The sequence below is a fragment of the Raphanus sativus genome, chromosome 8 (genome assembly GCF_000801105.2).
Source record: "Raphanus sativus cultivar WK10039 chromosome 8, ASM80110v3, whole genome shotgun sequence".
NCBI lineage: Eukaryota > Viridiplantae > Streptophyta > Magnoliopsida > Brassicales > Brassicaceae > Raphanus > Raphanus sativus.
The window spans coordinates 24,760,225-24,784,587 of NC_079518.1; the positions used below are offsets into that span (position 1 = coordinate 24,760,225).

At 38.6% G+C, this 24,363-nt stretch overlaps 2 protein-coding genes and 1 pseudogene across 2 annotated transcripts; all 3 read left to right on the top strand.

Annotated features, from left to right (window-relative positions):
* Positions 1-6,936: 6,936 nt before the first annotated feature.
* LOC108823012 (uncharacterized) lies at positions 6,937-10,580 on the top strand (annotated as a pseudogene).
* An 8,807-nt stretch (positions 10,581-19,387) lies between these two features.
* LOC108821209 (NAC domain-containing protein 54-like) lies at positions 19,388-21,289 on the top strand. The gene is made up of 3 exons (XM_018594255.2): positions 19,388-19,683; positions 20,166-20,428; positions 20,521-21,289. Exons 1-3 carry the CDS (start codon positions 19,527-19,529, stop codon positions 21,016-21,018), a joined length of 918 nt encoding a protein of 305 aa, XP_018449757.1. The 5' UTR covers positions 19,388-19,526; the 3' UTR covers positions 21,019-21,289.
* Positions 21,290-22,154: 865 nt separating this feature from the next.
* LOC108821963 (ALA-interacting subunit 3) lies at positions 22,155-24,307 on the top strand. Its single transcript, XM_018594967.2, has 8 exons — positions 22,155-22,337; positions 22,505-22,563; positions 22,633-22,707; positions 22,786-22,899; positions 22,996-23,066; positions 23,222-23,519; positions 23,614-23,903; positions 24,053-24,307. The coding sequence occupies exons 1-8, from the start codon at positions 22,259-22,261 to the stop codon at positions 24,108-24,110; spliced, it is 1,044 nt and encodes a 347-aa protein (XP_018450469.1). The 5' UTR covers positions 22,155-22,258; the 3' UTR covers positions 24,111-24,307.
* The last annotated feature ends 56 nt before the right edge of the window (positions 24,308-24,363 follow it).

Consider the following 24,363-nt stretch of genomic DNA (forward strand, 5'->3'; position numbering starts at 1 on the left):
AAAACATTGATTTTTCTTTTTGTTAAATGCTCTATGTATCGAAGCTTATACTCCTTAGTGTTTTTAAAAGTTTCTAACGACTTAATACATTTTATTCATGTATGATAAATGTAGATTTGTGTACTCTAAATTGCTTATCTTATTAGAAAGCCAATGGCTGTGTTTATATACAACGTCGTCACACAATCTCGACATGAGATTTGACCTTATCTAACTATAAGATATGTACTTATCATAACAACCGTACTTATCTTCACAAATATATAATGTATATCCCCAATACTCCCCCTCAAGTTGGAGCGTGTGGATTTATCACACCCAACTTGGACATGATAGACTGAAACGGTACTCGTCCTAATGCCTTTGTCAAAACGTCTGCTATCTGGGAATCAGAACTGATATGTTGAGTGACAATGAGGCCTGCAATGACTGCATCCCGAACTGAATGGCAGTCCCTCTCCAAGTGTTTGGTACGTTCATGAAACACAGGATTTGCAGCTATATGAATAGCGGCCTTACTGTCACAGAAGAAACGTGTAGGCTGAAGTTGTTCTGCACCAAGTTCCTTTAGTAACCGACGAATCCATTTTGTTTCCTTTAATGCAACAGCCATCGAACGATACTCCGCTTCTGCAGAAGACATGGCGACCGTATCTTGCTTCTTTGTCTTCCAAGAAATCGGTGAGCCACCAAGCATAACCACACATGCACTTAAGGAGCGTCGAGACAGAGGACAGCCACTCCAGTCGGCGTCACAGTAAATGGTAAGAGTGAGATCATCGGTTGACCTGAGAAGAACTCCCTGACCTGGCGAGCTTTTCAAATAGCGCACAACACGAAGTGCTGCAGACCAATGTTCTTCAGTGGGTTCTTGCATAAACTGTGATAGTAAGTGAACTGAGTAACACAACTCCGGACGAGTGTTCAAGAGATAGATCAAGCGCCCCAACAGACGACGATATTTCTTTGGATCACTGAGAAGAGGAGCCTTGGACTTCGCTAGATGATGATTCTGCTCGATAGGAGTTAAGGCAGGTTTGGAGCCGAGATTACCAGTGTCTGCAATGATGTCCAGCGCGTACTTGCGTTGAGACAGAAAGATACCTTCAGGACCTCTACTGACTTCGATCCCAAGAAAATATTTCAACTTCCCCAAATCTTTCATTGCAAAACATTTACTGAGATACTCTTTGAAGCGTCGAACCATGTGAGTATTATTGCCACAAATGAGTAAGTCGTCCACATAAACCAACACTCGAAGCTCAACACCATTCCGTTCATAAGAGAAGAGAGAGTAGTCTTCATAAGACTGCTCAAAGCCAAAACGAATCAAGGCATCAGAGAGCTTCTTGAACCAACACCGGGGAGCTTGCTTTAAGCCATATAGGGACTTACGGAGTCGACAGACCTTGTTAGGGTGAGAATGACGGAAACCAGGAGGCAACTTCATGTACACTTCCTCCTCAAGATCACCATGAAGGAAGGCATTTTGAACATCCATTTGATATACTTCCCACTTCTTAGCCGCAACTAGTCGTAACAAAGCTCGAACTGTTGTCATTTTGACCACAGGGGCAAAGGTTTCTTTATAATCTTCTCCCTCAATCTGACTTTTACCATTTACGACCAGGCGAGTTTTATATCTCTCAATGGTTCCATCAGCATTGTATTTTATCTTGAAAATCCAAAGACATCCAATTGCCTCTTTTCCAGGCGGTAAGTCAGTGATATCCCAAGTGCCACTGTCTTCAAGAGCTCCCACTTCTGTGCCGACTGCATTTCTCCACACCTCAAGTTTCATAGCGTCTTTGAAGTTTGTTGGTTCAGCATTGTTAACAAGGGCTGTCAAAAAAGCTCGATGTGTGGGAGAAAACTGCTCGCCAGTAATGAAATCAGACAGAGGATATAGTGTTGTTTTACCTGAGACCGATGAAGAAGACTCTAATGTGGGAGACGATGAGACGAAATAGTGTGTATTACTTTTGGAATCAGCAGTAGCATTGTAGAGTAAGTAGTCCTGGAGTTTAATAGACTGTGTTTTCTCTCGTTGGCCTCTACCAAGTGTAGCAGGAACCGCTGGTTCCTCAGCAGACGCAGAGTCAGACGTGGATGAATGAAGCTCTGTAGATGGAGCAGAGATGACTGAGACATCAGTCGTGGTGGACACCGGAATGGGCTCTGCTTGCGAAACCTCAACCGGAGGACTGGGCGCGACTACAGGTGGCTCCTGAGGTGTGACAGGAACAACAGGAGCATCATTGCTCCCCCTTTCGTCTAGAACCGTTGAAATCGACGTCTCAGGAGCACTTGTAGATACAACATCGCTCCCCCTTTCGTCTAAAGGTGAAAGCAGAGAAGAATCGTGACCACTAGTTGCAGGTGATGGTGTGACTTGTGAGACAAGTTGCAGGTCTGCATAAGGAAAAAGATCTTCACGGAAGATAACATCTCGAGAGACAAAAGACTTTTTGCTGTCCATATCATACACTTTCCAGCCTTTCTTGCCGAAGGGGTAACCAATGAACACACACAAACGACTGCGAGGACCAAATTTATCCTTGTCTCTAGATGCTCTGTGTACATAGCAAGCTGACCCGAACACCCGCAGAGATTTGTAATTTGGTTTAACGCCATGAAGAAGCTCATACGGTGAGCGACCTTTGAGCACGGAGGATGGAGTACGATTGATCAAGTACACCGCAGTAAGGACTGCTTCGCCCCAAAACTTCACCGGAAGACTTGCTTGAAACAAGAGTGCGCGAGAGACATTCAAAATGTGTCTGTGTTTTCTCTCCACTCGACCATTTTGTTGAGGAGTGTTGACGCATGAAGTCTGATGAACAATGCCGAGATCTTTAAAGTAAGATGACAAGACCATAAATTCTGTTCCGTTGTCGCTACGGATCATTCGGACAGGTTTGTTGAATTGTTTCTCAGTGTACGCTAAGAATCTTTTCAGGACGGTTTGAACTTCTGATTTTGCTAAAAGTAGGAACGTCCATACAGCTCTGGAGTAGTCATCTACTATGGTCAAAAAATAGACTGCTCCACAAGAGGAGGGAACTCTGTAAGGACCCCATACGTCGACATGAATAAGAGAAAAACACTCTGTTGTTTTATTCATACTTTCATAAAAAACTTCACACGTTTGCTTAGCTCTAAAACAAGTGTCACACGGACTGGAGCTAGCAGGTTTTGAAACAAAAGATAAATCGGAAAACACAGAAAACGACGGATGACCCAAACGCTGATGCCAGAGGACATGATCAGAACCACCAACTGCCCGATGACTCTTTGCTGTCGCCAAATCCGTAAAGTAATACACACCATCCCGTTCTTCACCGGCTCCAATCAGAGTCCTCGAGAAACGGTCCTGCAAAACACAAATCGCATCAGTGAAGGTTGCAAAGCAATTTGATTGTTTTAAAAGCTTTGCGACTGATATCAGTGTGCAGTTCAAGTCGGGAACATAAAGTACTCTCTGCAGTTCGATCTTATCAGACAACCGGAGGGTCCCTATCTTGACTGCAAATGTTCGATTGCCATCAGCAAACGAAATAGAACATGGTGAAATCATCTCAATATGAGTCAGCAAATCATGATTCCCCGTCATGTGGTGTGAAGCACCTGTATCTAGAATAACATCACCCAATTTGTTCTTACCAGCAAGCTTATCTTGATTACCAGATTTCTCTTGTATCATCTGATTGAGAACCTTCCACTGATCGGGAGTGAGCTCTGGAAAGGATGCGTTGGAGCTTGTAGCGTGAGCCACGCTCGCCTGACCACGACCTCGAGTGTTCGTTCCACGACCTCTACCTCTGGAACCAGAACTTTGTCCACGACCTCCGTTACGTTCATTGTACCACTCGGGAAAGCCAACAATTTGCCAACAATCACGCTTCTCATGGCCTGTACGACCGCAGTGAGAGCAGAGTGATCGCGATCGCAGAATGGAGTTGTCTCCTTTGCTTGATGTCGCGTCGTTGTCCCGTCGAGAAGAAGGAGACGAGCTCTGTCGAGCCACAAAAACCGACAGCTTCTCCCTGCTGATCTTTACTTCTCGCAGACGCCAACCTCTGTTCTTCTCTCACCATCTTGCTGTAAATTTCACCAAGAGAAGGTAATGGATCAAGACCAATCACGTTGGTTGAGATGTTTCCAAACCGTGAGTCATCCAAACCCATCACAAATTGATGAATTTTCTCATGTTCTCTCTCTTTCGCCATAGCTGCAGCAGCTCCACACGTACAAGCATGAACAGGTTGATAAACCTGCAACTCTTCCCACAACGTCGAGAGTTTGCCAAAGTAATCCAGAATAGACTGACCATCCTGACGACATGAAGCTAGCTGAGCTTTAATCTGGTGCACACGCACTGTATTCCCAACGGAGAACCTCTGTTTCAGATCCTCCCACAACTGATACGCGTCTGTGATGTATGTCACGGTTGAGCGCACCTTCGGTTCGATGGAAGCTCGGATCCATCCCACTATCATGGAGTTAACCGTCAGCCAGTTGTCCAGATCGGGACTGTTTTCATCCGGCTTCTTCAGAGTTCCTTTAATGAAACCCAACTTGCGTTTGGCTTGCAGAGCATTCACCATCTCTGACGACCATTCGTTGTAGTTTTCGCCATTCAACTGAACAGACGAGATCTTGGTTCCGGGATTGTCGGAAGCATATAAAACATAAGGTGAGCTTGACACAGCTTCATCCTTCTTCGTTACGACTGTAAGATCAGCCATGACTCTCTACGAAAAGAACAAAAGATCAGAGTTTGAAGATCTTCTGCTCTGATACCATGTAGATTTGTGTACTCTAAATTGCTTATCTTATTAGAAAGCCAATGGCTGTGTTTATATACAACGTCGTCACACAATCTCGACATGAGATTTGACCTTATCTAACTATAAGATATGTACTTATCATAACAACCGTACTTATCTTCACAAATATATAATGTATATCCCCAATAATAAACTCTCTCTCATGATCCATGGGCATTGTTCTAGTTTTTTTAATATTAAATTAGTAAAATTTCATATACTACCTAAATTAGTAGACTTACCACTATGAAATATGTATTCTTGAGAGAAACAGACACAACAAAGGTTTCAACCAACCCTCATTGACCATCATCATATGTCAGTACATGATAGAACTATGCATTTAAACAAGATTGTCGTATTTATGATTTTTTCTCAAAATCATCATCTTTAGTTTTTCGTTAAATTCTCTATATATTGAAATTTATACTCTTTAAAGTTGTTGAAACTTACAGAGAGAACATAAATAGATTAGCCCTCATCCCTTACACTAGGGTTGATGATTTCGTATGAAATCATCAACCTCTTATGAAATCATCATCTTTAGTTTTTCATTAAATTCTCTATATACTGAAGTTTATAATCGTTAAAGTCGTTGAATTTTTTTTAACTACATTCTAAATTTGAATTAGTCTAGTAAAACGCTCTTTCATGGTACATGTGCACAATTCTAATTCTTTAACCAATGTTTTAATAAAACTTTATATACTCCTTATATAAATTAACTAACCAATATGAAATCTCTATTCTATAGAGAAAAGAATTTGAAAGTGCATTCAATTTCTGTTATTAAATATAATGGATGGTTTAATTTTATATTTCAATAATAGAAGTATATGAATATTTTGTTTACAAAAAATAATCAAGCTTATTTTTATATAGGTCATATTCATATATTATTCATTGATGTAATTGTTTTTGTGTCTTTTATTTTTTGCAATTTCAAAAGTACAATAGGTATTGTACCAATTTTTTCATTAGCATAAATGACAAATGAATGATTGAACAATATGTTTCATGTGAATATTTTTATTTTCTGTGTGTTTATTAGTGATAGATTTACGTGTTAATTATATAATGTGATGTATGATAAATGAAGAATTGCAAATATAAGTTTTAACACTTTAAACAACATAAGAAACCTAAAAACATAGCTAATAAAGAGAAGATGCATGTTTAAAAGAACAAAAACAAACATAATGCATTACGATTATTGGTTTAATAATGCAAATGAAGCGGACATTTTATAAATTACACTTAATGGAGGTTATTCAGTCAAAGATGTAAATCACATTTGTATTTATAGATAGTTACGAAATTAATTAAATATAAAAAAGGTTTGTTTAAGTGAAAAACGAAATATTCATTTATATTTTAAATAAATAGAATGTATATTTATATTGTAAATTAAAAATTTTGAAAAGATTATATTCGGATGTAGTTAAGAGAAAATGTAGGAATATCTATTTGATTTGTTTGCTTAGAATATTTCCAATATGTATACATACATTATTAAGTATATTTTTAGTAATAAGTGAATGATAACTGACTTCTAGTTAGGGTCTATTTTAAAAAAAGTCACACATGAATCAAAGTTGTGACTTCTGTTTTAATATATACGATATTTTTATTTTTAAAAGTGAACTATCAAATATCAAACAAATAAAATTGGTATATATAAATTACATATTAAGTATGATTTTAAACATAAATTTAAAGTCTATATTTAATTTAAAGATTAAAAAGTAAAACGTATTTGCAAAAATATACAAATACTAACTATTTAAAGTATAGTATATATTTTCTTATTAATAGTATATACCATTTAAATGTGACAATTTATTGGATCAGTATAATATTCTTAGCCTAAACTAACATTGCATTTAAATTATTTTTAGCCTAATATACAATTATTGTAAGCCAAATTAATAACCTAACTGATTCCAGTTTTGTAAGAGTTAATGGTTATTTAAGAAGTGATATGTTATTAAGTCATATTATTAATAATAAATGAATGATAACTGGTTTTTATCGAGGGTCTACTTTTAAAAAAAATCACATTGTGATTCTCTTTTAATATACAAGATAAGACAATTTGCATGTGGGCTCATATATTTAGAACGAAAGGGTTTAGCCCAATAGAAAACAGAAAAACGGTAAAATCGACGGAGGGTTTCTGAGTCTTTCAACTTTCTCGGTTGCAAGTTTCTTCGGATATCGTGGATGAGCAGCAGGGCTTGTTAAGGTGAGTCAAATAGACGATTTTAATTGGTAAAGCGGGAAACTGGGTTCATTCACTCTAGGGTTGTTCTCTCTCTCGAGAGAGAATTGATTTGTCTAAGATGATTCGGACTTTGGTATGAATAGATGACCGGTCGTGCAGTTGAACTTTTTCCATACTTAGCTTTCCACATGCTGTAGTGTCTCACAGGTAGATAGAGATTCTTAGTTAGTTCGTGTCTTTTACTCATTGTTAGACTGTATCATCATGGCTGGCTGCAGATGGGTAGATGGGATCAAATCTTCTCTCTACCTGTGCAAAACTCAACTTTGCCAGAGTTTTCTTCTGCGGATCTCGTCTGGTCCAAGGTTGAAGGTTACAGAGAGAACATAGATAGAGTAGCCCTCATCCCTTACACGAGGGTTGCTGATTTCGTGAGAGGTGAATCCTCCTATAAAGGTTGCCCTACCAGTTTCCGTGTTGAAGCTAGCCGACAGAAACCCAAAGACAAAACATATAAAGCCAAAGTTGATGGCATCTTGGAGTCTACCATGTAAGTTACCTCCTCACTTACACTGTATTGGAACAGAAAAAAAAAACAATAAATTTTGGTTATAAATTAGTGATTTTTACTCTTTTGTGTGAGTGAGTGAGTGAGTAGGTATTGGTGTTCCTTTGGACCAGATGACAAAAGGAAAGGCGGATCTGTACGGCCGTGTAGGAGCACATACGTTCGCAAAAAGAAAAATGCGGGTCGCCCCAGTTCCAAGAGAGGCTGCCAGTGTACTTCTTTGTCAAACGCTTGATTGCTGAACCAACGCTGGCTTTGATTATTTACAACCATGACAAGCATGTGGATAAGAAAGGGTTGCCGTGCCACGGTCCACAAGACAAAAAGGCTGCTGGAACAAGAGCCATGTTTGCTCCTTATATATCTCAACATCTTAGGTTACGTCTGCTGTCTTTGCTACATGTTGGTGTCTCTGTGGAGACTATAATGCAGAGGCATAACGAATCAGTTGAAAAACAAGGTGGTCCGAGTAATAGGGATGATTTGTTGACTCATAGATATGTTCGAAGGCTTGAGAGGAGTATCAGGCGTTCCACGTATGAGCTGGATGACGATGATGATGCTAGTGTCACTGTCAGTATGTGGGTTGAAAGTCATCAGAGCCATGTGTTTTTCTACGATGGGTTTTCAGTGGGTATTCAGACTGAGTGGCAGTTGCAACAGATGATTCGGTTTGGGAACTGTAGACTTTTGGCTTCAGATTCTTTTTTTTTTCTTTTGAATTATACAGAGGTATCCTGGCCCCACCGAAGTGGTCCAGACTAGTCACGTGTTGCCACATGTCGGTCCTCTGTCCCTGACGATGCCGAAATGTTAATTCCCCAGTGGCCGGGATTCGAACCCAGGTGGCGGAACTCACAGCTGTGAACCCTTTACCAACTGAGCTAGAATCCCCGGTTTTTGGCTTCAGATTCAAGGTTTGGGACAAACAAACTGAAGGTAAGGTTTCTTACAATTTGCATCAGTCTCTGAATGTATATATATCTTATCAGTAGTATATGTGCTGCGTTTTAAATTTCAGTATCCTATACATAGTCTTGTTGTGTTCGACTCCGAGAACAAGGCTATTCCAGTAGCTTGGATAATTGCACCGCGGGTTTCAAGTGGAGATGCGTATAGCTGGATGAGAGCTCTTTGTAACCGAGTCCATGCCAAGGATCCCTTGTGGAAGGTGGCTGGGTTCATAGTTGATGACCCTTTTACTGACATAATAACGATCAGGTTAGTTGCAGATACTTACTTAAGTATTTAATGAAGCTGCCATTTGGTAATTTCAATAGTGGAGCACTATTTATTGACTTGGATCCTTGGTTGGACTGGCTATGTGTATAATGATTGACCATATTGTCATCAACCCTCAATATTATATTATCTGATGCTATTGGTTGCGATGTTCCCAGGGATGTGTTTCAGTGTCCGGTCTTGTTTTCGTTTTGGCGTATTCGCCATGCATGGCATAAGAACATAATCAAGAGATGTCCAGACATCTGGGTCAGGCCGTCGATAAAATCTGTACAAGGCAAGGAACAGCCACGTTGTTTGAAGGTTTAACGGAGCATTTTGTTAATGGTCCAGAGTTTTTAGACTACTTCAGAGCGGTTTGGTCTCCCAGAATAGGTTACTTTCGAACCTCCCTCCCTCTTTTTTTGTTCTCTTTTACTCTTTACCTGCAATGTTGTTAGACCACCCTAAGTATCAAATGTTTATATGTAAATTGTTTTCCTACATTGTTGCTCTGCCAACTCATAGAAGTATCAAATGTTTACATGTAATTGACTGTTTCTTCCCAATCTATTATAATAGGAGCTTGGACAAGTGCTTTACAGACTCTTCCCTTGGCAAGCCAGGAGATATGTGCAGCGATGGAGCTTTACCACTATCAGATGAAGTGCAGGCTCTTGAATGAGAGAGACTCTGAAGCTTATCAACGCTCTGATTGGTTGGTCGATAAGTTAGGAACAAAAGTACAATCCTACTTCTGGCTTGATGAGTATACTGGAAAAGATGATTTCGCCAGGTACTGGAAAGAGGAATGGGTGAGCGGTTTGACTTGTTTCCGGAAAGCATTAAGTATACCAGATTCTCATGTTGTTGTTATCTCTGGTATGTCTGCAAAAGTAACAGATGGCAACGTAGTTCATGATGTTTGGAGTTCAAGTTCCCATTTTGGGGTTTGCTGTTGCAGCTGGGCAGAGAAGGGTTACATATGTCAGCACATGGTCAAACTTGCACAAGTCTGTCGTGGAAACCGCACCGCTAGCCTTGTACAGTATTATCAGACCTTGATTGATCTGCTTCACTGCCCACCTCGTGACTCCTTGTTTCGTGATTATGCAGTTTCTTTAGCCGTACGTCTCTGTGGAAAAGCAAATCAATGCTCTTGGCGATATGCAAAAGAGCAATGCTAGCGATAGTGAAGGAGGTACTGTGCAGAAAGAAGTTGCTGACATAGAAAGATCTAATGGTGAATCTCTTGGAGAAGTAGCTACTGATTTGGATGGAGAGTTGAGTAAAATGCCAATGAATAGGGGGGATAGACGTAGAGCCCGCTCAGAAAATGCAGATGACGCTCTTCCGTGTTCCGAAATGGAAATGGATACTTCGCTATGTTCAACCAAAGCTGGTGCAAAATATGTTACCTCTACCGGTGCAGAATGAGACAGGCATCGCCACAGAGAATCATGAAAGACGTGCAAAAAGGTTGAAACGTTGCAGCACCCGAGCAAGTGAGTGTGTCGATGAGCGGAGATTGTAGCTAGAGTTTCTAGAAATTAACTGACCATTCTATTGTTACATAAACTGTGAAGCAACATCTGCTGAGACTTAGGAAACCTGATTAGCTATGATGATTTAGATATTTATGGGTCATCCCGATTGGGATTAAAAGACGGCCAAACGAACAACCTTTAAAACAGATTATTTTTACTTCGTCTGGTAGAAAAAAAAGAAACTTTTTCTTTCTGCGACTGTCCGTTACACTTCTATGATTAACAAACAGCCCATATTTTACAAGTATTGCGTAACATACACTACAAATACGAAGCCGATGGATCAGTTGCGCTAGGCTTTCTGTCGGCTGGGTGGTGGCCTCTTACCCCAAACATGTGATGGAAAAGTATGGGGCCTATTTTTTATGTAAAATTTTTAGGTCTATTTTTTTCATTGTCATTACTTGTTAATTATATTAATTTGTTATGTGCAGATCGATAAGTAAAGAAAAAGGTGGGAATCACTGATTACAAAGATAATTAAATTTTTATATATTTTTTATGTTATTAATATGAGTAGTTTAAAAAGAAAAAAAAATCTGACGATAACAAAAAAAAAAAGAAAAATAGCTGATTTAGAATAGTTAGCTTCTCGTTGACAAAAAAAAAAGAATAGTTAGCTTTCCTTTGCAAACATTCTTTCACGCCTTTTTCACTGTTTCACTGGATACCAATGTCTCAAATTTTGATTTTACTTCTAACTTTGTTCTTGATTTCTTGTCATCAACATCACATATGAGAAATCACAATAGTTTTGTTTAATTGTGTTTCTACGTTTTCAAGTTTTATAATTGATAACTTTTATTATTTTTGAGGATATTGTAATTTTTATTATAGGTGTGAGTTTTTATTGATAGATTTTTTATATATTATCTAAAAGTTTCGGTTTTGTATTTCTTATTGGACCATGAATATTTCAAGACAGGCACTGCCTCTTACACAGTTTTACATTCAAAACATATTTACTAACCCTGCCCTTTAACGTGGCTTTAATCAACTAACTTATATGCATGCAGGTAATATCTAGTGTGATGTGTCTTCTTACTTGTTCTAGTAATTAGCTCATGCAGATAAGTGAGATGATGGCTCTTTCTTCCTTTTTAGCAGTTAGATTTTGAACCAGTTATCACCGAAAGGCCTGGCGAACTGATTGCCTACTACAAAATTGCACCTAAGGAACTAGTTTCTACTTTCTCTGCGTCCCCCCGGCTCCAGGTCTGAAATGCTTTTTTTCAGGTCACTACAAGTTATTATACTTGAAGGTACGTGAGCCTATTTAAGCTTTCACCCTTGAAATTGTAGAGAAACGTAAAGAGAGAATGTTTGTGTTGTTTTATTAACAAGGCAATAGCCATCCTTATATACATACGAGAGTTGAAGTAGATAAATACTAGAAACTAAATACATCATTATCTCCAATACTCCCCCTCAAGTTGGAAGTGTGAGATTGCGAACTGACAACTTGGACAGTATATCATCGAACTGAGGACGAGGCAAAGGCTTAGTAAGGATGTCAGCAAGCTGGTTCTTAGACGTAACATGTTCTGTCGTGATGAGCTTGGACTTAATAGCATCGCGAACATGATGACAATCTCTCTCAACATGTTTAGTACGCTCATGGAAAACAGGGTTTGCAGCGATGTATATGGCGGACTTGCTGTCACAAAATAGTTTCATAGGTAGAGATGGTGGAAGCCCAAATGAATCAAAGAGTTCTTTAAACCATTTTAGCTCTTTAACAGCGACAGACATGGCACGATATTCTGATTCTTCAGAGGAGAGTGACACAGTATCTTGCTTCTTCGTTTGCCAAGTAACCGGAGTGGAGCCGAGGAACGTGATATAGGCACTAAGAGATCGTCGGCTAACAGGACAAGCACCCCAATCAGCATCGCAGTAGATGCTTACTTCCAGAGAGTCATCTGCTTTGAGAAATATTCCCTGGCCTGCAGTGCCTTTGAGATAACGAACTACTCGGAGTGCGGCTTCCCAATGAGGTAAAAGAGGTTTCTGCATAAATTGTGCAAGAATATGAATAGAGTATCCAAGGTCTGGTCGTGTATTCGTGAGATAAATCAAACGACCAATGAGCCTTCGATATTGCAGAGCATTCGCCAAAGGACCCTCCGCACGAGCTAGCTGGTGATTGAGTTCCATAGGGACCAGAGACGGACGAGCTCCAAGTAAACCAGTTTCAGAGATAATGTCGAGAGCATATTTCCGTTGTGATAAGTAAAAGCCAGAAGCGTTGCGACCAACTTCAAAGCCAAGAAAGTACTTTAACTTCCCAAGGTCCTTCATTCGGAAACATCTCTGAAGATAATCCTTGAACTCCTGCATAGCCTTAGCATCATTACAGGAGATGATGAAGTCATCAACGTAGACCAGAATATGAAGACAAACAGAGCCACGAACTTTTGAAAACAGAGAGTGATCAGCATAGTCATGAGAAAAACCAAATTCTTCTAATGTTGTCGTTAGTTTGGAGTACCAACACCGCGGAGCCTGTCGCAAGCCATAGAGAGATTTCTTGAGACGACAAACCATGCGGGGATCAGATGCCTTAAAGCCTGGAGGAAGCCGCATATATATTTCTTCATCCAGATCTCCATGAAGAAACGCGTTACTAACATCCATTTGATCTACTAGCCAGTTCTTTGTTGCTGCAATTTTGAGAATGATCCGGACAGTCGACATCTTTGCTACCGGCGCAAACGTGTCTGTAAAATCTTCTCCTTCCACGTGATTATTTCCACACACAACCAGACGTGCTTTGGGCCTTTCAATAGACCCGTCTGCCTTGTATTTGTACGAGTAAAGCCATTGATTCCGAAGTGCAGTTTTCCCCGGTGGTAGTTGTGTGACGTCCCATGTATCGTTGGCTTCGAATGCATCTACCTCTGTATGCATTGCATCAGTCCAGATTTTATGTTTAACAGCTTCTTTGAAATTCTTTGGGACGTCATCATTGATAAGCGCAGCCATGAACACCTTATGTGACTCTGAAAACAAGTGATCAGATATATAACTTGAGATAGGGTAAGGTATGTTACCTATGACCGTTAGTGGAGACCCATGATTGGACTTTGAGTGAGAGTGAGAGTGAGGGGGGTGTAGAGTTGCAGAATGAGTCACGTAGTCTTTTAGTATCACTGATGGTGTTTTAATACGTTGACCACGACCTAGTATTTCTGGAATCCCGGGAGAAGTAGACTGCATTGCCTCAGGTGATACTGCAGGTACAGACGGCGGAGAGCTCGGAATATTCTCAGCCGAAGTTTCTAATGCATTGTGATCCGTTGCAGAGGAACCAGAAGTAGTTGTAAGCGGAACAGAGGGCTCAGGTATTGGCACAGATAGAGAAGTCGTTGCAGGTCCAGTAACAGGAGTAGCAGAGGTTGGCGACAGAGTACTCCCCCTTGTCGCCAGAGTAGGAAGCAACCAATCATCAATAGTTGGATCCAATGCATTTAACTGAGGTGTGACATACTCATTGTCATCAACACCAGGAAATTTAGTTTCAGAGAAGACAACATCTCTGCTCTCAAAGAACTCATGAGTATCTAAATCATAAAGGCGCCAAGCTTTCTTTCCATATGGGTAGCCAACAAAGAGACACTTTCTGCTACGATCTCCAAACTTGTCTTTATCTCTTGACTTTCGATGAGAGTAACACAAGCAACCAAATACACGAAGCTTATCAAAGTCTGGTTTCTTCCCGTAGAGAAGCTCATAAGGTGTTCGTCCTTGTAGTAGTTGAGATGGTGTACGATTTATAAGATGCGTTGCAGTAAGAATACTCTCTCCCCAAAACGAAACTGGAAGACGAGCTTGAAGCAGACACGCACGAGCAACATTCAAAATATGTCTATGTTTCCGCTCAACTCGACCATTCTGTTGAGGAGTGTCCACACATGATGTATGATGCTCAATACCCTGTTGCTTAAAGAAAGGCGTGAGCACCATAAACTCAGTACCATTGTCAGTACGTATAGCTTTGACAGATTTTCCAAACTGCCTCTCGGATAAAGCAATGAACTCGCGAAGTAGCTTAGAGACTTCAGATTTTTCTAACATCAAGTAAGTCCACACGGCTCTAGAATAGTCATCAACTATAGTAAGAAAGTATCTTGAACCAGAAGAAGAAGGAACCCGATATGGACCCCAAACATCACAGTGAAGTAAAGAAAACGGTGCAACTGCTTTATTAGAACTTTCGGAAACACTTGTCTTGTTTGTTTAGCACGAAAACAGATTTCACAAGACGCAGCTTGTTGAGAATCAAAAACCAATCTATCTAAAATAGGTAAAGCTGATAAAATCCGGTAAGAGGGATGTCCTAGCCGTCGATGCCACAATTCTGAAGTCGATGCATTCTTAACCTCAGTATGATGAACTCGTGCAGCTGAGACTCCCGTGAAGTAGTACACCCCCTCTCGTTCTTCACCCGTTCCAATCAGGGTCTTCGTAAAACGGTCCTGCAAAACACATAAGGTATCAGTAAAGATAGCAATGCAACCAGTTTGCTTAAGTAGTCGAGACACAGAGATTAATGTGCAGTTAAAATCCGGCACAAAAAGAACATCAGATAGATAGTAATCTTTGCTCAGAACAAGCGTGCCCTTCTTCTTTGCTTGTGAATATCTCCCATTCGGAAATTTAACAGACGAGGGAAGAATGTCTGTGACATCAGTAAGCAGGGCTAGATTTCCAGTCATGTGGTGCGACGCACCAGTATCTATAATGACATCTGCAATAGTAGTTTTACCAGAGAGTTTCTCAGTAGAGATAGTGGATCTAGTGCTCTGGAGTTGCTGAAGAAGCTGGGTGATTTGGGCAATTGGATCAGTAGTAGAAGCTGGTGTCATCGTGGTGTTGTTAGCCGCAGCTCTAGATGGATTGGACCTTCCACGACCACGATTGCCATAGTTAGAAGCGCGACCTCCTCTCCCTCGCTGAGACGAGCCACGACCAGTAGATGTATTGCGTTGTTCAAGCCACCATTCGGGATAACCATGAAGGAGGAAACACTCCGTGTTATCATGACCGGTACGAGAACAATGAGTGCAAGTTCGGTTGGGATCGCGAGGTCTAAAGGATGTAGCCAATGCTTGTTGTGAATCGGACTTGGGTATCTCTGTTTGCACATTAAACCCCAATGCATCTGGTTTCAGTTCCTTTGATCGTACGGTATTGTTATGTTGCTCTTCCCGTATGATCCTAGCATAAACATTATTAATATCTGGGAGGGGATCTTCATCAATAATCTGAGACCTGATGTTTCTGAACCGAGATTCATCAAGACCGAACAAGAACTTATGAACTCGAATTTCTTCTCGTTCCTTTTCAATGTCTGTAGAAGCATCACAAGTACACGCCCGAGTGGTTTTGATATTATCGAGTTCTTCCCATAGTTTTGTAAGACGACCATAGTACTCAATAACTGTCTGTCCTTGCTGCTGACAAGTATTAATTTCATCTCGTAGTTGATGGATACGAACACCATTCCTGACCGAGAACCGTCGTTGCAGAGTATCCCAAAGTTTGTGTGCCTCGGGAACAAACGAGACTGTCGACCGGATCTTTGGATCGATAGAAGTTCTGATCCAACCAACCAGCATAGAGTTAGTAGCAAGCCATCTAGAGAGGTCTGGTTCTGTTAATGGTTTCGGTATGGTGCCATCTAAGAAACCAAGCTTACGCTTTGCTTGGATAGAATTGGAGAGTTCGATTGCCCACTCGGAATAATTGTCACCTCGCAGCAAAACTGAAGTAATTAGTGCTCCTGGATTGTCTGAGGGGTGTAAGTAGTATATGCTGGTAGAATCGATGGTAGTGGTGATAGGTAGAATCGTCGTAGACGTAGTAGTTAGAGATGCTGAAGAATCAGCCATGTTTCTTGTATGATAAGAAACACGATTTTGAAAAAGAAATTAGGGTTTCAGATTGTTTGCTCTGATACCATGAAATTGTAGAGAAACGTAAAGAGAGAATGTTTGTGTTGTTTTATTAACAAGGCAATAGCCATCCTTATATACATACGAGAGTTGAAGTAGATAAATACTAGAAACTAAATACATCATTATCTCCAATAACCCTCGCTGTACTATGCTGTGGAGGAGGTCTAGAGAGAATGCAGAGAAAAAAAACTAGAGAGAGAGAGAGAGTTGGTACTTCGAAAAAAACTTTCAGCTCCATTGCTTAAAGTTTTTTCTTTCTAAAATCAGCGCAACCTAAAATGAGATGAATAAAGAAAGATGAAGTGGAAACCGACATGTGTGGATTAGATGCTTCTTTTTATGAACAAGACTCTTCTTCTATTTCTTTCATCCTGTCTTTTTGAAGAATTGTGACTAATGTTGATGGTGAAGATGATTTATCGTCATGATTCCTCCAGCCACCCCCGCTTGCGCTAGGTTCCACATTTACTATTGTTTGTTAACTTTTATATATTTGCGAAAGATCCATTAATTAATTGAGATTTTTTGTTTCTAATACGCGTATAGCCGAATATACAAGTATTTTTGTCAACTTACCAATTTATTTTATTTCATAACCTTCGTTTTTTCTTAAAACATACACGTTTTTTTTGCGTGCTTGATACAAGTTTTTTTTTACAAGTTAAATGAAAATAATAAAAAGGGTTAATAAGATATACAGTGCCATTATATAAGTTTTTTTAAAAAAAGGCCATTATATAAGTTGCTCTATTTTTAAAGGTGTTCTACTCGTTTAATGAATACATCATACATGTATATAGTTTGCATCCAACATGCAAAAGAACAAAGAGGTATACTGGTATACATGTGTACAAACGGAACAATGGATTATAAATGGATCGTATATTGTCACGTTATATTTTCGTTTAGCCTTGAATTGATCAGATCACAAAAAAAATATAGTGATGAAGTCATTATTACCGTACGTATAAGTTAATCTGTCAAAGCAACTTTCACCAGACTCTCTTTCTCTCTAGGTGATCACATCTGAAAGCACACATAAAATTATCGTTTTTCTTTAGTGTTCAATCTTATACTTTATGAAAATAAAGCATTATGTGAAAAGTATCTTCAACTAATACATTTTAGAAAATACTATTCCAGATTTATCACAGAAATTTAAAACTTCTAAGAACAGCACAATCAAAAATATTACAATAATATTTAGTTATTCTAAATAAATTACACAGTAACTTATCTCCTTTACGTGCAGAATGTGAAGCGCTGATTTGGGCAATGAAGTGCATGAAGACCCTACAGTTCTCAGATGTGGTTTTTGCTAAGGATTGTTTTCAATTGGTGATGATGGTGTCTTCACCCGAAGAATGGCCAACATTTACTACGCACATGGAGGAATTTCGCCGCAGTAAGACTTTCTTTCTTAATTTCAAGATCAGACATATTCCAAGGGCCCAAAATACAATGGCGGACAAGCTTGCTCATGGGGTAAGGAGTTCACCTTCAGTTATGTTATATGTCGATTTGATACCTCCGGTTTGGCTTTCCGAATCGGTGGAATCACGTTAGAGTAGTTCATTGTTGACAAAAAAAAAAATATTACACAGTAACTAAAGCATCACGGTTGGATTCACTAATTAAAAATAGTGTTTATATTCTTTATTGGAAAGATAGCCATTCTGATATTAATTTTCTTACAGTTATTGGAAAATAGCTTAGTGGTAGTAGGTGGTTAAAAACTAAAACCTAAAAGTGTGTTAGTTAATTTATAATATTGTCGTTGTCGCATTTTACTTAAATTATTTATGGAAGAGATTAATGTTGTAAAATGTGTAGAATTATAAACCTTTCTCTATTTTCCTTTCTATCAATTTGTTCATTTTCGTGTATACAATGTTGGTCTATAAATGATAAGCATCGACAATAAATAAAATAGATGAAAAAACAAAAATATCATCTTATTCATTCTTTATCAAAATTGTAGCGAAGTATTTTTCTTTGAATTATTTTTAATTTAAAATTTTGCAACTTATTTCACATCATTTCATTTTATATATAGTGACAATTCAGTTGCAACTTCAGAGAAAAAAGTTTGGTTATTGCTTTCTGTTTCCACTGTTCTTCATGCATACATGTAAATTAGAATTTACGTTTACCAACAATAAAATATGTAAACAAGATATATATAGATGTAAAAAATTATATCTTGCATGTGAAGATGCCAATTTTTTTATTTTATTGTTTGGATCTAGGCGGAGGCTCTAGGCAAAAGAGATTTGAGTTTGGCCATGAGTTAGTAACTGAAGACCTGGGAAAGAAGGAAAGAAGAGAGATGAGTCAAAGATTGTGTGGGAGTAATGATGTAAAAAGAGGCAAACGACGTCTTTAATCCATATGTAAAAGTGACTAAAGAAGCCTCCCAACGCTAAAGCCAAAGGCGATTTGGATGCCTGCGCTTTTGTGTTTCATTTTTTGGTTATAAATTTCAATTTCTTAAGACCATAACAAGCATAAGTTTTTTCTTTTAACTGTCAAACCGAAAAAGCAAAAGTAGAGTGTTTAGGTGTCGCCAGGTAGATCTGGTTTGAGAAAAGAAGGGTCTCTCTTAGTTGTTGAATCATCAAAAGCCTTCTTTTTTTGGGTTAAAACAATTATTAGAAAAACGGGCCTTTAGTAGGGGCATAGGTAGCTCTATGAACCACGTTAAGGTCTCACCAGGATTACCACAGTAGATAGAGATGATTGTGCGGTGAGCTCGTAATTACTAATTTGTATGTAGCGTAATACATGAACATACGTTCGATCGAGATCGGATATATGGGGCCATCTTCCTAACCTTTTCCGTCTCTCCTACTTGGGTTTCACACTTACAGAATCTTTAAAAGCTAGACTTGCAATGTTTGTTTTTTTTCTCATAATTATTAGTAAATTGTAATTTATAACTGAATGTAATTGCGATGACATATATTGACCAAAAAGCAAATCCAAAGTAAGACAAAATATTGATTTCATAAGATGCCAATCCACTGCTAAACTTTTACACATTCCCATATCATTTTCTCCTATTTATTTATATATACTGCAGCCTCCTTCGTATGTTGTACGTACGTAATAATCAGTAGCTGTAGCTATACTCCCCCATCTATCTATCTCCCTCCCTCTCTCTCATATCTACTTTGAATGGCGCCGATGAGTTTGCCTCCAGGTTTCAGGTTTCATCCAACAGACGAAGAGCTAGTGGCATACTATCTGGACAGGAAGGTCAACGGCCGAACCATTGAGCTTGAGATCATCCCCGAAGTTGATCTCTATAAATGCGAGCCATGGGATTTGCCTGGTAGGTATACATTTTTTTTTTTTTGCTAAACTGTGAATATCATAAAAAATGAAGGTTTAGGTTACAAAAGCCTACAAGTGATACCTTGGCAAAAAGAAATAAAAAACAAGGTGGTCACATGAGAAATTGATTAGAAAAAGCGAGCTATCTAATCCAAAGTTGCATAAGAGGTTTGAACTTCCTCCTGTGTCTTCTCGCACTGATGGTGTTGCGGATATCCCTGTCAACGGTGTTGAAGGTCGTGTTTGCCGGGGAGAAACCTGAGAGATGGACTGCTGAATTCCGCTGCCGCCAGACGTTGTAGATCAGTGACTGTGTCGCTGTCTCTGTCTCTCTCTCTCTTTCTGTCTCAATAAGATCATTGACCACACCTAGCTAATGCTATGCTATATATATTAGATATTCATTGCACTTACATTCATATTAGATATTGGAGGTGTTTCTTTAATTAATCCTATATATAATTGAATTACAATGGACAGAGAAGTCATTTTTGCCGGGGAACGACATGGAATGGTACTTTTACAGCACAAGGGATAAGAAGTACCCGAATGGATCTAGGACAAACCGTGCGACCCGAGCGGGTTACTGGAAAGCCACAGGGAAAGACCGTGCAGTAGAATCAAAGAAAATGAAGATGGGGATGAAGAAGACACTTGTTTATTACCGAGGAAGGGCTCCTCATGGCCTTCGTACTAATTGGGTGATGCATGAATATCGTCTCACTTCCTCCTTTTCTATCCAGGCAATACTTGTTTTTTTTAAAAAATTTCCCGTGCACGAGCTATATTCATCATATAATATTTTACTAGTTCTGATAATGATAACGTAAAACAGGAATCTTATGCATTGTGCCGTGTGTTTAAGAAGAATATACAAATTCCAAAGAGGAAAGAAGAAGAAGAGATGAGTACTAGTACTGTTGGGAAAGAGGAGGAAGAAGTGAAGTGGAAAAAGTATGATGGGGAGAGGATGGAAATTAGAGAAAGCGAAGAAGTGGAAAGCTTAAAAATAGCATCAGCGGAGACATCCTCATCAGAGCTCACTCAAGGGATCCTTTTAGACGAAGCTAACAGCTCATCCATTTTTGCCCTTCATTTCTCGTCTTCTCTTCTCGACGATCATGATCAACTTTTTGAAAACTACCCTCAGCTTCCCAGCCATCCTCCTCCTCTACAGCTCCAAGATTTCCCTCAGCTCTCTATGAACGAAGCAGAGATCATATCAATGGACAACTCCAAGCAACAAGACTTTCAGTACAGAGACTCGTTAGATGGGACTCTTGACGAGATATTCTCTTTTGCTTCTTCCACCACCTTGCCCCCATCACTTTAATATATAATCCTTATTTTCATATTCACACTTCTTTTCTTAACCTACTGAAAACTATATTGATAGTTCAGATATATCGTTTTTTCTTTCTTTTTGTCTTCTGAATTGGTGTAAGTGTAACCCTATGGCAAAAGGTTTTTGGTTGTTGAGTTTTTTTCTACCACAAAAAATCAAAACATTCATTAGAGTTTTTTTTCTTTTTTAATCTTAAAGAGTGTGTGCTTAGTAGTGAGTCCGTAGATCAACATTTGTAATCTACATTGTTCATTGTTCTGCTTGTAATCTATACTAGATCTTGTGCGGATGATTATTTTATTTTTACACATAATTATATTTTTACATAATTAATTGTAATATCTATTATATTACTAATTATTTAATATACTATTTTGAAACACAAAAATTTATAGACCCCATGAAATAATTTGTTTTATTTTAAAAAAAACTCAATATTAGCATATTTTAAATCATGTGATACAAAATTTTAATTTGAAAATCTTTATTGGTTAAAGATAAAAGATTTATTGAAATTATTATATTAAATAATATCACAGTTTAATACAAAATTGTAGATGAGTTTAGTTATAATTAAAAAAACTGTTTAGTTTAAAAAAATAATTTTAGTTTTAAAATAAACATGACATTAACTAAATATTTAACAGTTTGTAAGTCAAAAATGAAATATACATTTATTTTAAATAAACACGAAATTACTTAAATATTTAAAATGTTTATTTTAGTGAAAAATGGAATATGTATTTATATTGTAAAAAAAAATATGAAAATATTTTATGCAGATATAATTTCAGAGTAAATATAGGAGGGATATCTATTTGATTTGTTTATTTTAAATAATTAAATTAATTTAAATATTTATATATAAATTAATTAAAATAACTTTTTAAAGAGTGATCCAAATTAAAAAAAAGAAAAGAATTCGAATAGCCAATAAGCCAATAAAAAAGGAGAGAAAACTCCTCGAATAATTTTCAGACATTTTTATTATACTCCAGTTGGATAACAAGGGCATCTCTGAGATATGTTTGTAATAAAGTGTCAAGGAAGCAGAAAAGAAAAAAAGCCCATTGAAAAGCCCAAAATAGAAGCCTATCACACACAAATAGTATTGATGGAAAGAAGACTTGAATGATGATGAGAAGAGGAAGCACGATTTAGCAAGGCTTCGATTTGTGGGTGTCAGATAGATTGAGGAGCTTTTTCCGCCGATCTCGCTTCCCCCACGATGAGTTCCAATACGGCATCGTCGAGTGCCGGATCGGGAGATTCTTCCGCTGCCAGGAAGAATTCGAAGCGGCCAAAGTGTATTATTATTATTCCTCTTCTTATTAATCGAGATTTGGATTTTTGTTCTGTTGTTTTAGATCGTCGTGGTTTCTAGGTCCCCCTAATTCGATCGCGTGAAAACGATCATTGACATTGAAAGGGACAATCTTATTTGAATTCCCCCCCTTGACAAACTTGCATGCAGATTCCAAGTTCACACAGCAGGAGCTTCCAGCTTGCAAGCCCATTCTCACGCCTGGCTGGGTAAAACGCATTTTCTTCTAAATCTCGTTTCAGAGATCAAAAATCTTATTCTTCTTCTTTGCCTTGTAGGTGATTTCGACATTTTTGATAGTCAGTGTGATCTTTATCCCCCTTGGAGTTATCTCTCTTTTCGCTTCCCAGGATGTACGTCCTATCTATGTCTCAATCAATCAATCAATCACCCTTTCCTACTCTACTCATCAATCTATCCTGTGTGTGTAGGTTGTGGAGATCGTTGATCGCTACGATAATGATTGCATTCCTGCCCCTGCTAGGACTAACAAAGTTGCATTTATTCAAGGAGATTCACCTAAAGCTTGTAACCGAACTCTAACAGTCAGTCCCTTTTTTTTTTGCTCTCTCATAAGTTATTGCATTTTTGTTGTTGTTTTTACTCTTTTTTTTTCTTTTCTCCATCGCCATCATAATTAGGTGACAAAGCGTATGAAGCAGCCTATCTATGTTTACTACCAGCTTGACAACTTCTACCAGAATCACCGAAGGTATTCTTCTTCTTCTTCACAACTAACATTCATGTTTTTTTTCTTGTCTTTGGTATTCTATAATGAAAGGTACCTTACAAGTGTATCACTGTGTGTGTATCTATCTAGCTTAGATTATTTTTGTATAGCTCTAATCGACCCGTGTCTATGAACAGGTATGTGAAAAGCCGAAGTGATTCACAGCTGAGAAGTCCAAAATTTGAGAATCAGATTAGCGCATGCAAGCCTGAGGATGATGTTGGTGGCCAGCCGATTGTGCCATGTGGTCTCATTGCTTGGAGTCTTTTTAATGATACATACACTTTATCAAGAAATAATACACCCCTAGCTGTCAACAAAAAAGGCATTGCCTGGAAGAGCGACAAGGAGCACAAGTTTGGCAACAAGGTCTTCCCCAAGAATTTTCAAAAGGGGAATCTCACAGGTGGTGCCACTCTAAATCCAGATATACCGGTAAAAACCTCTAATACTAGACCATTAGTCCATTGACGTGGATGCTTGCTTAGCAACTTGACTCTGTCTGACATATCCTTCTTCCTCTTTTCAGCTTAGTGAACAAGAAGATCTCATCGTGTGGATGAGAACTGCAGCATTGCCAACATTTAGAAAACTGTACGGAAAGATTGAGACCGACCTTGAGAATGGTGACACCATACAGGTTACGCTGCAGAACAACTATAACACTTACAGTTTTAGTGGGAAGAAGAAGCTTGTTTTGTCGACAACCAGCTGGCTGGGTGGGAAGAACGATTTCCTCGGCATTGCTTACCTGACAGTTGGTGGGATCTGCTTCTTTTTGGCCCTCGCATTTACCATCATGTACCTTGTGAAACCCAGGTACGAAGATCCCTTCAACTGTGGTAATGGTGTATCGCTCATATGCTAAACCCACCCTGATTGTTGGACTGTCGCTTGTGCATTCGGCCCAGTTATCTTATTAGACTCTGTCATGTTGTGTAACAAATATGTACTTTTTTTGTTTTCAGGCGACTTGGGGATCCGTCCTACCTGTCATGGAATAGAAATCCCGGAGGAGGTCGTTAACAAGCTTGGAGAGGGAGTGAGCTCTGCTCTGCTCTGCGTGTGTAAATCTTGTCTGTCCATGTATACATACACTACTTTGAAATCCTTGCTTGCGAAATGCTTGAATCCTCCTCATATTTATTACTTTGTTGCTGTTCCAAACTTTACTTTTGTCCCAACAAACCTCTCTTCTGTTATTTCCTTAAACCATTCACAGATTTGTAGTGTGTTTCTATAAACATTGCAATTCTAAAAATTAACTTGATTGGTTCAA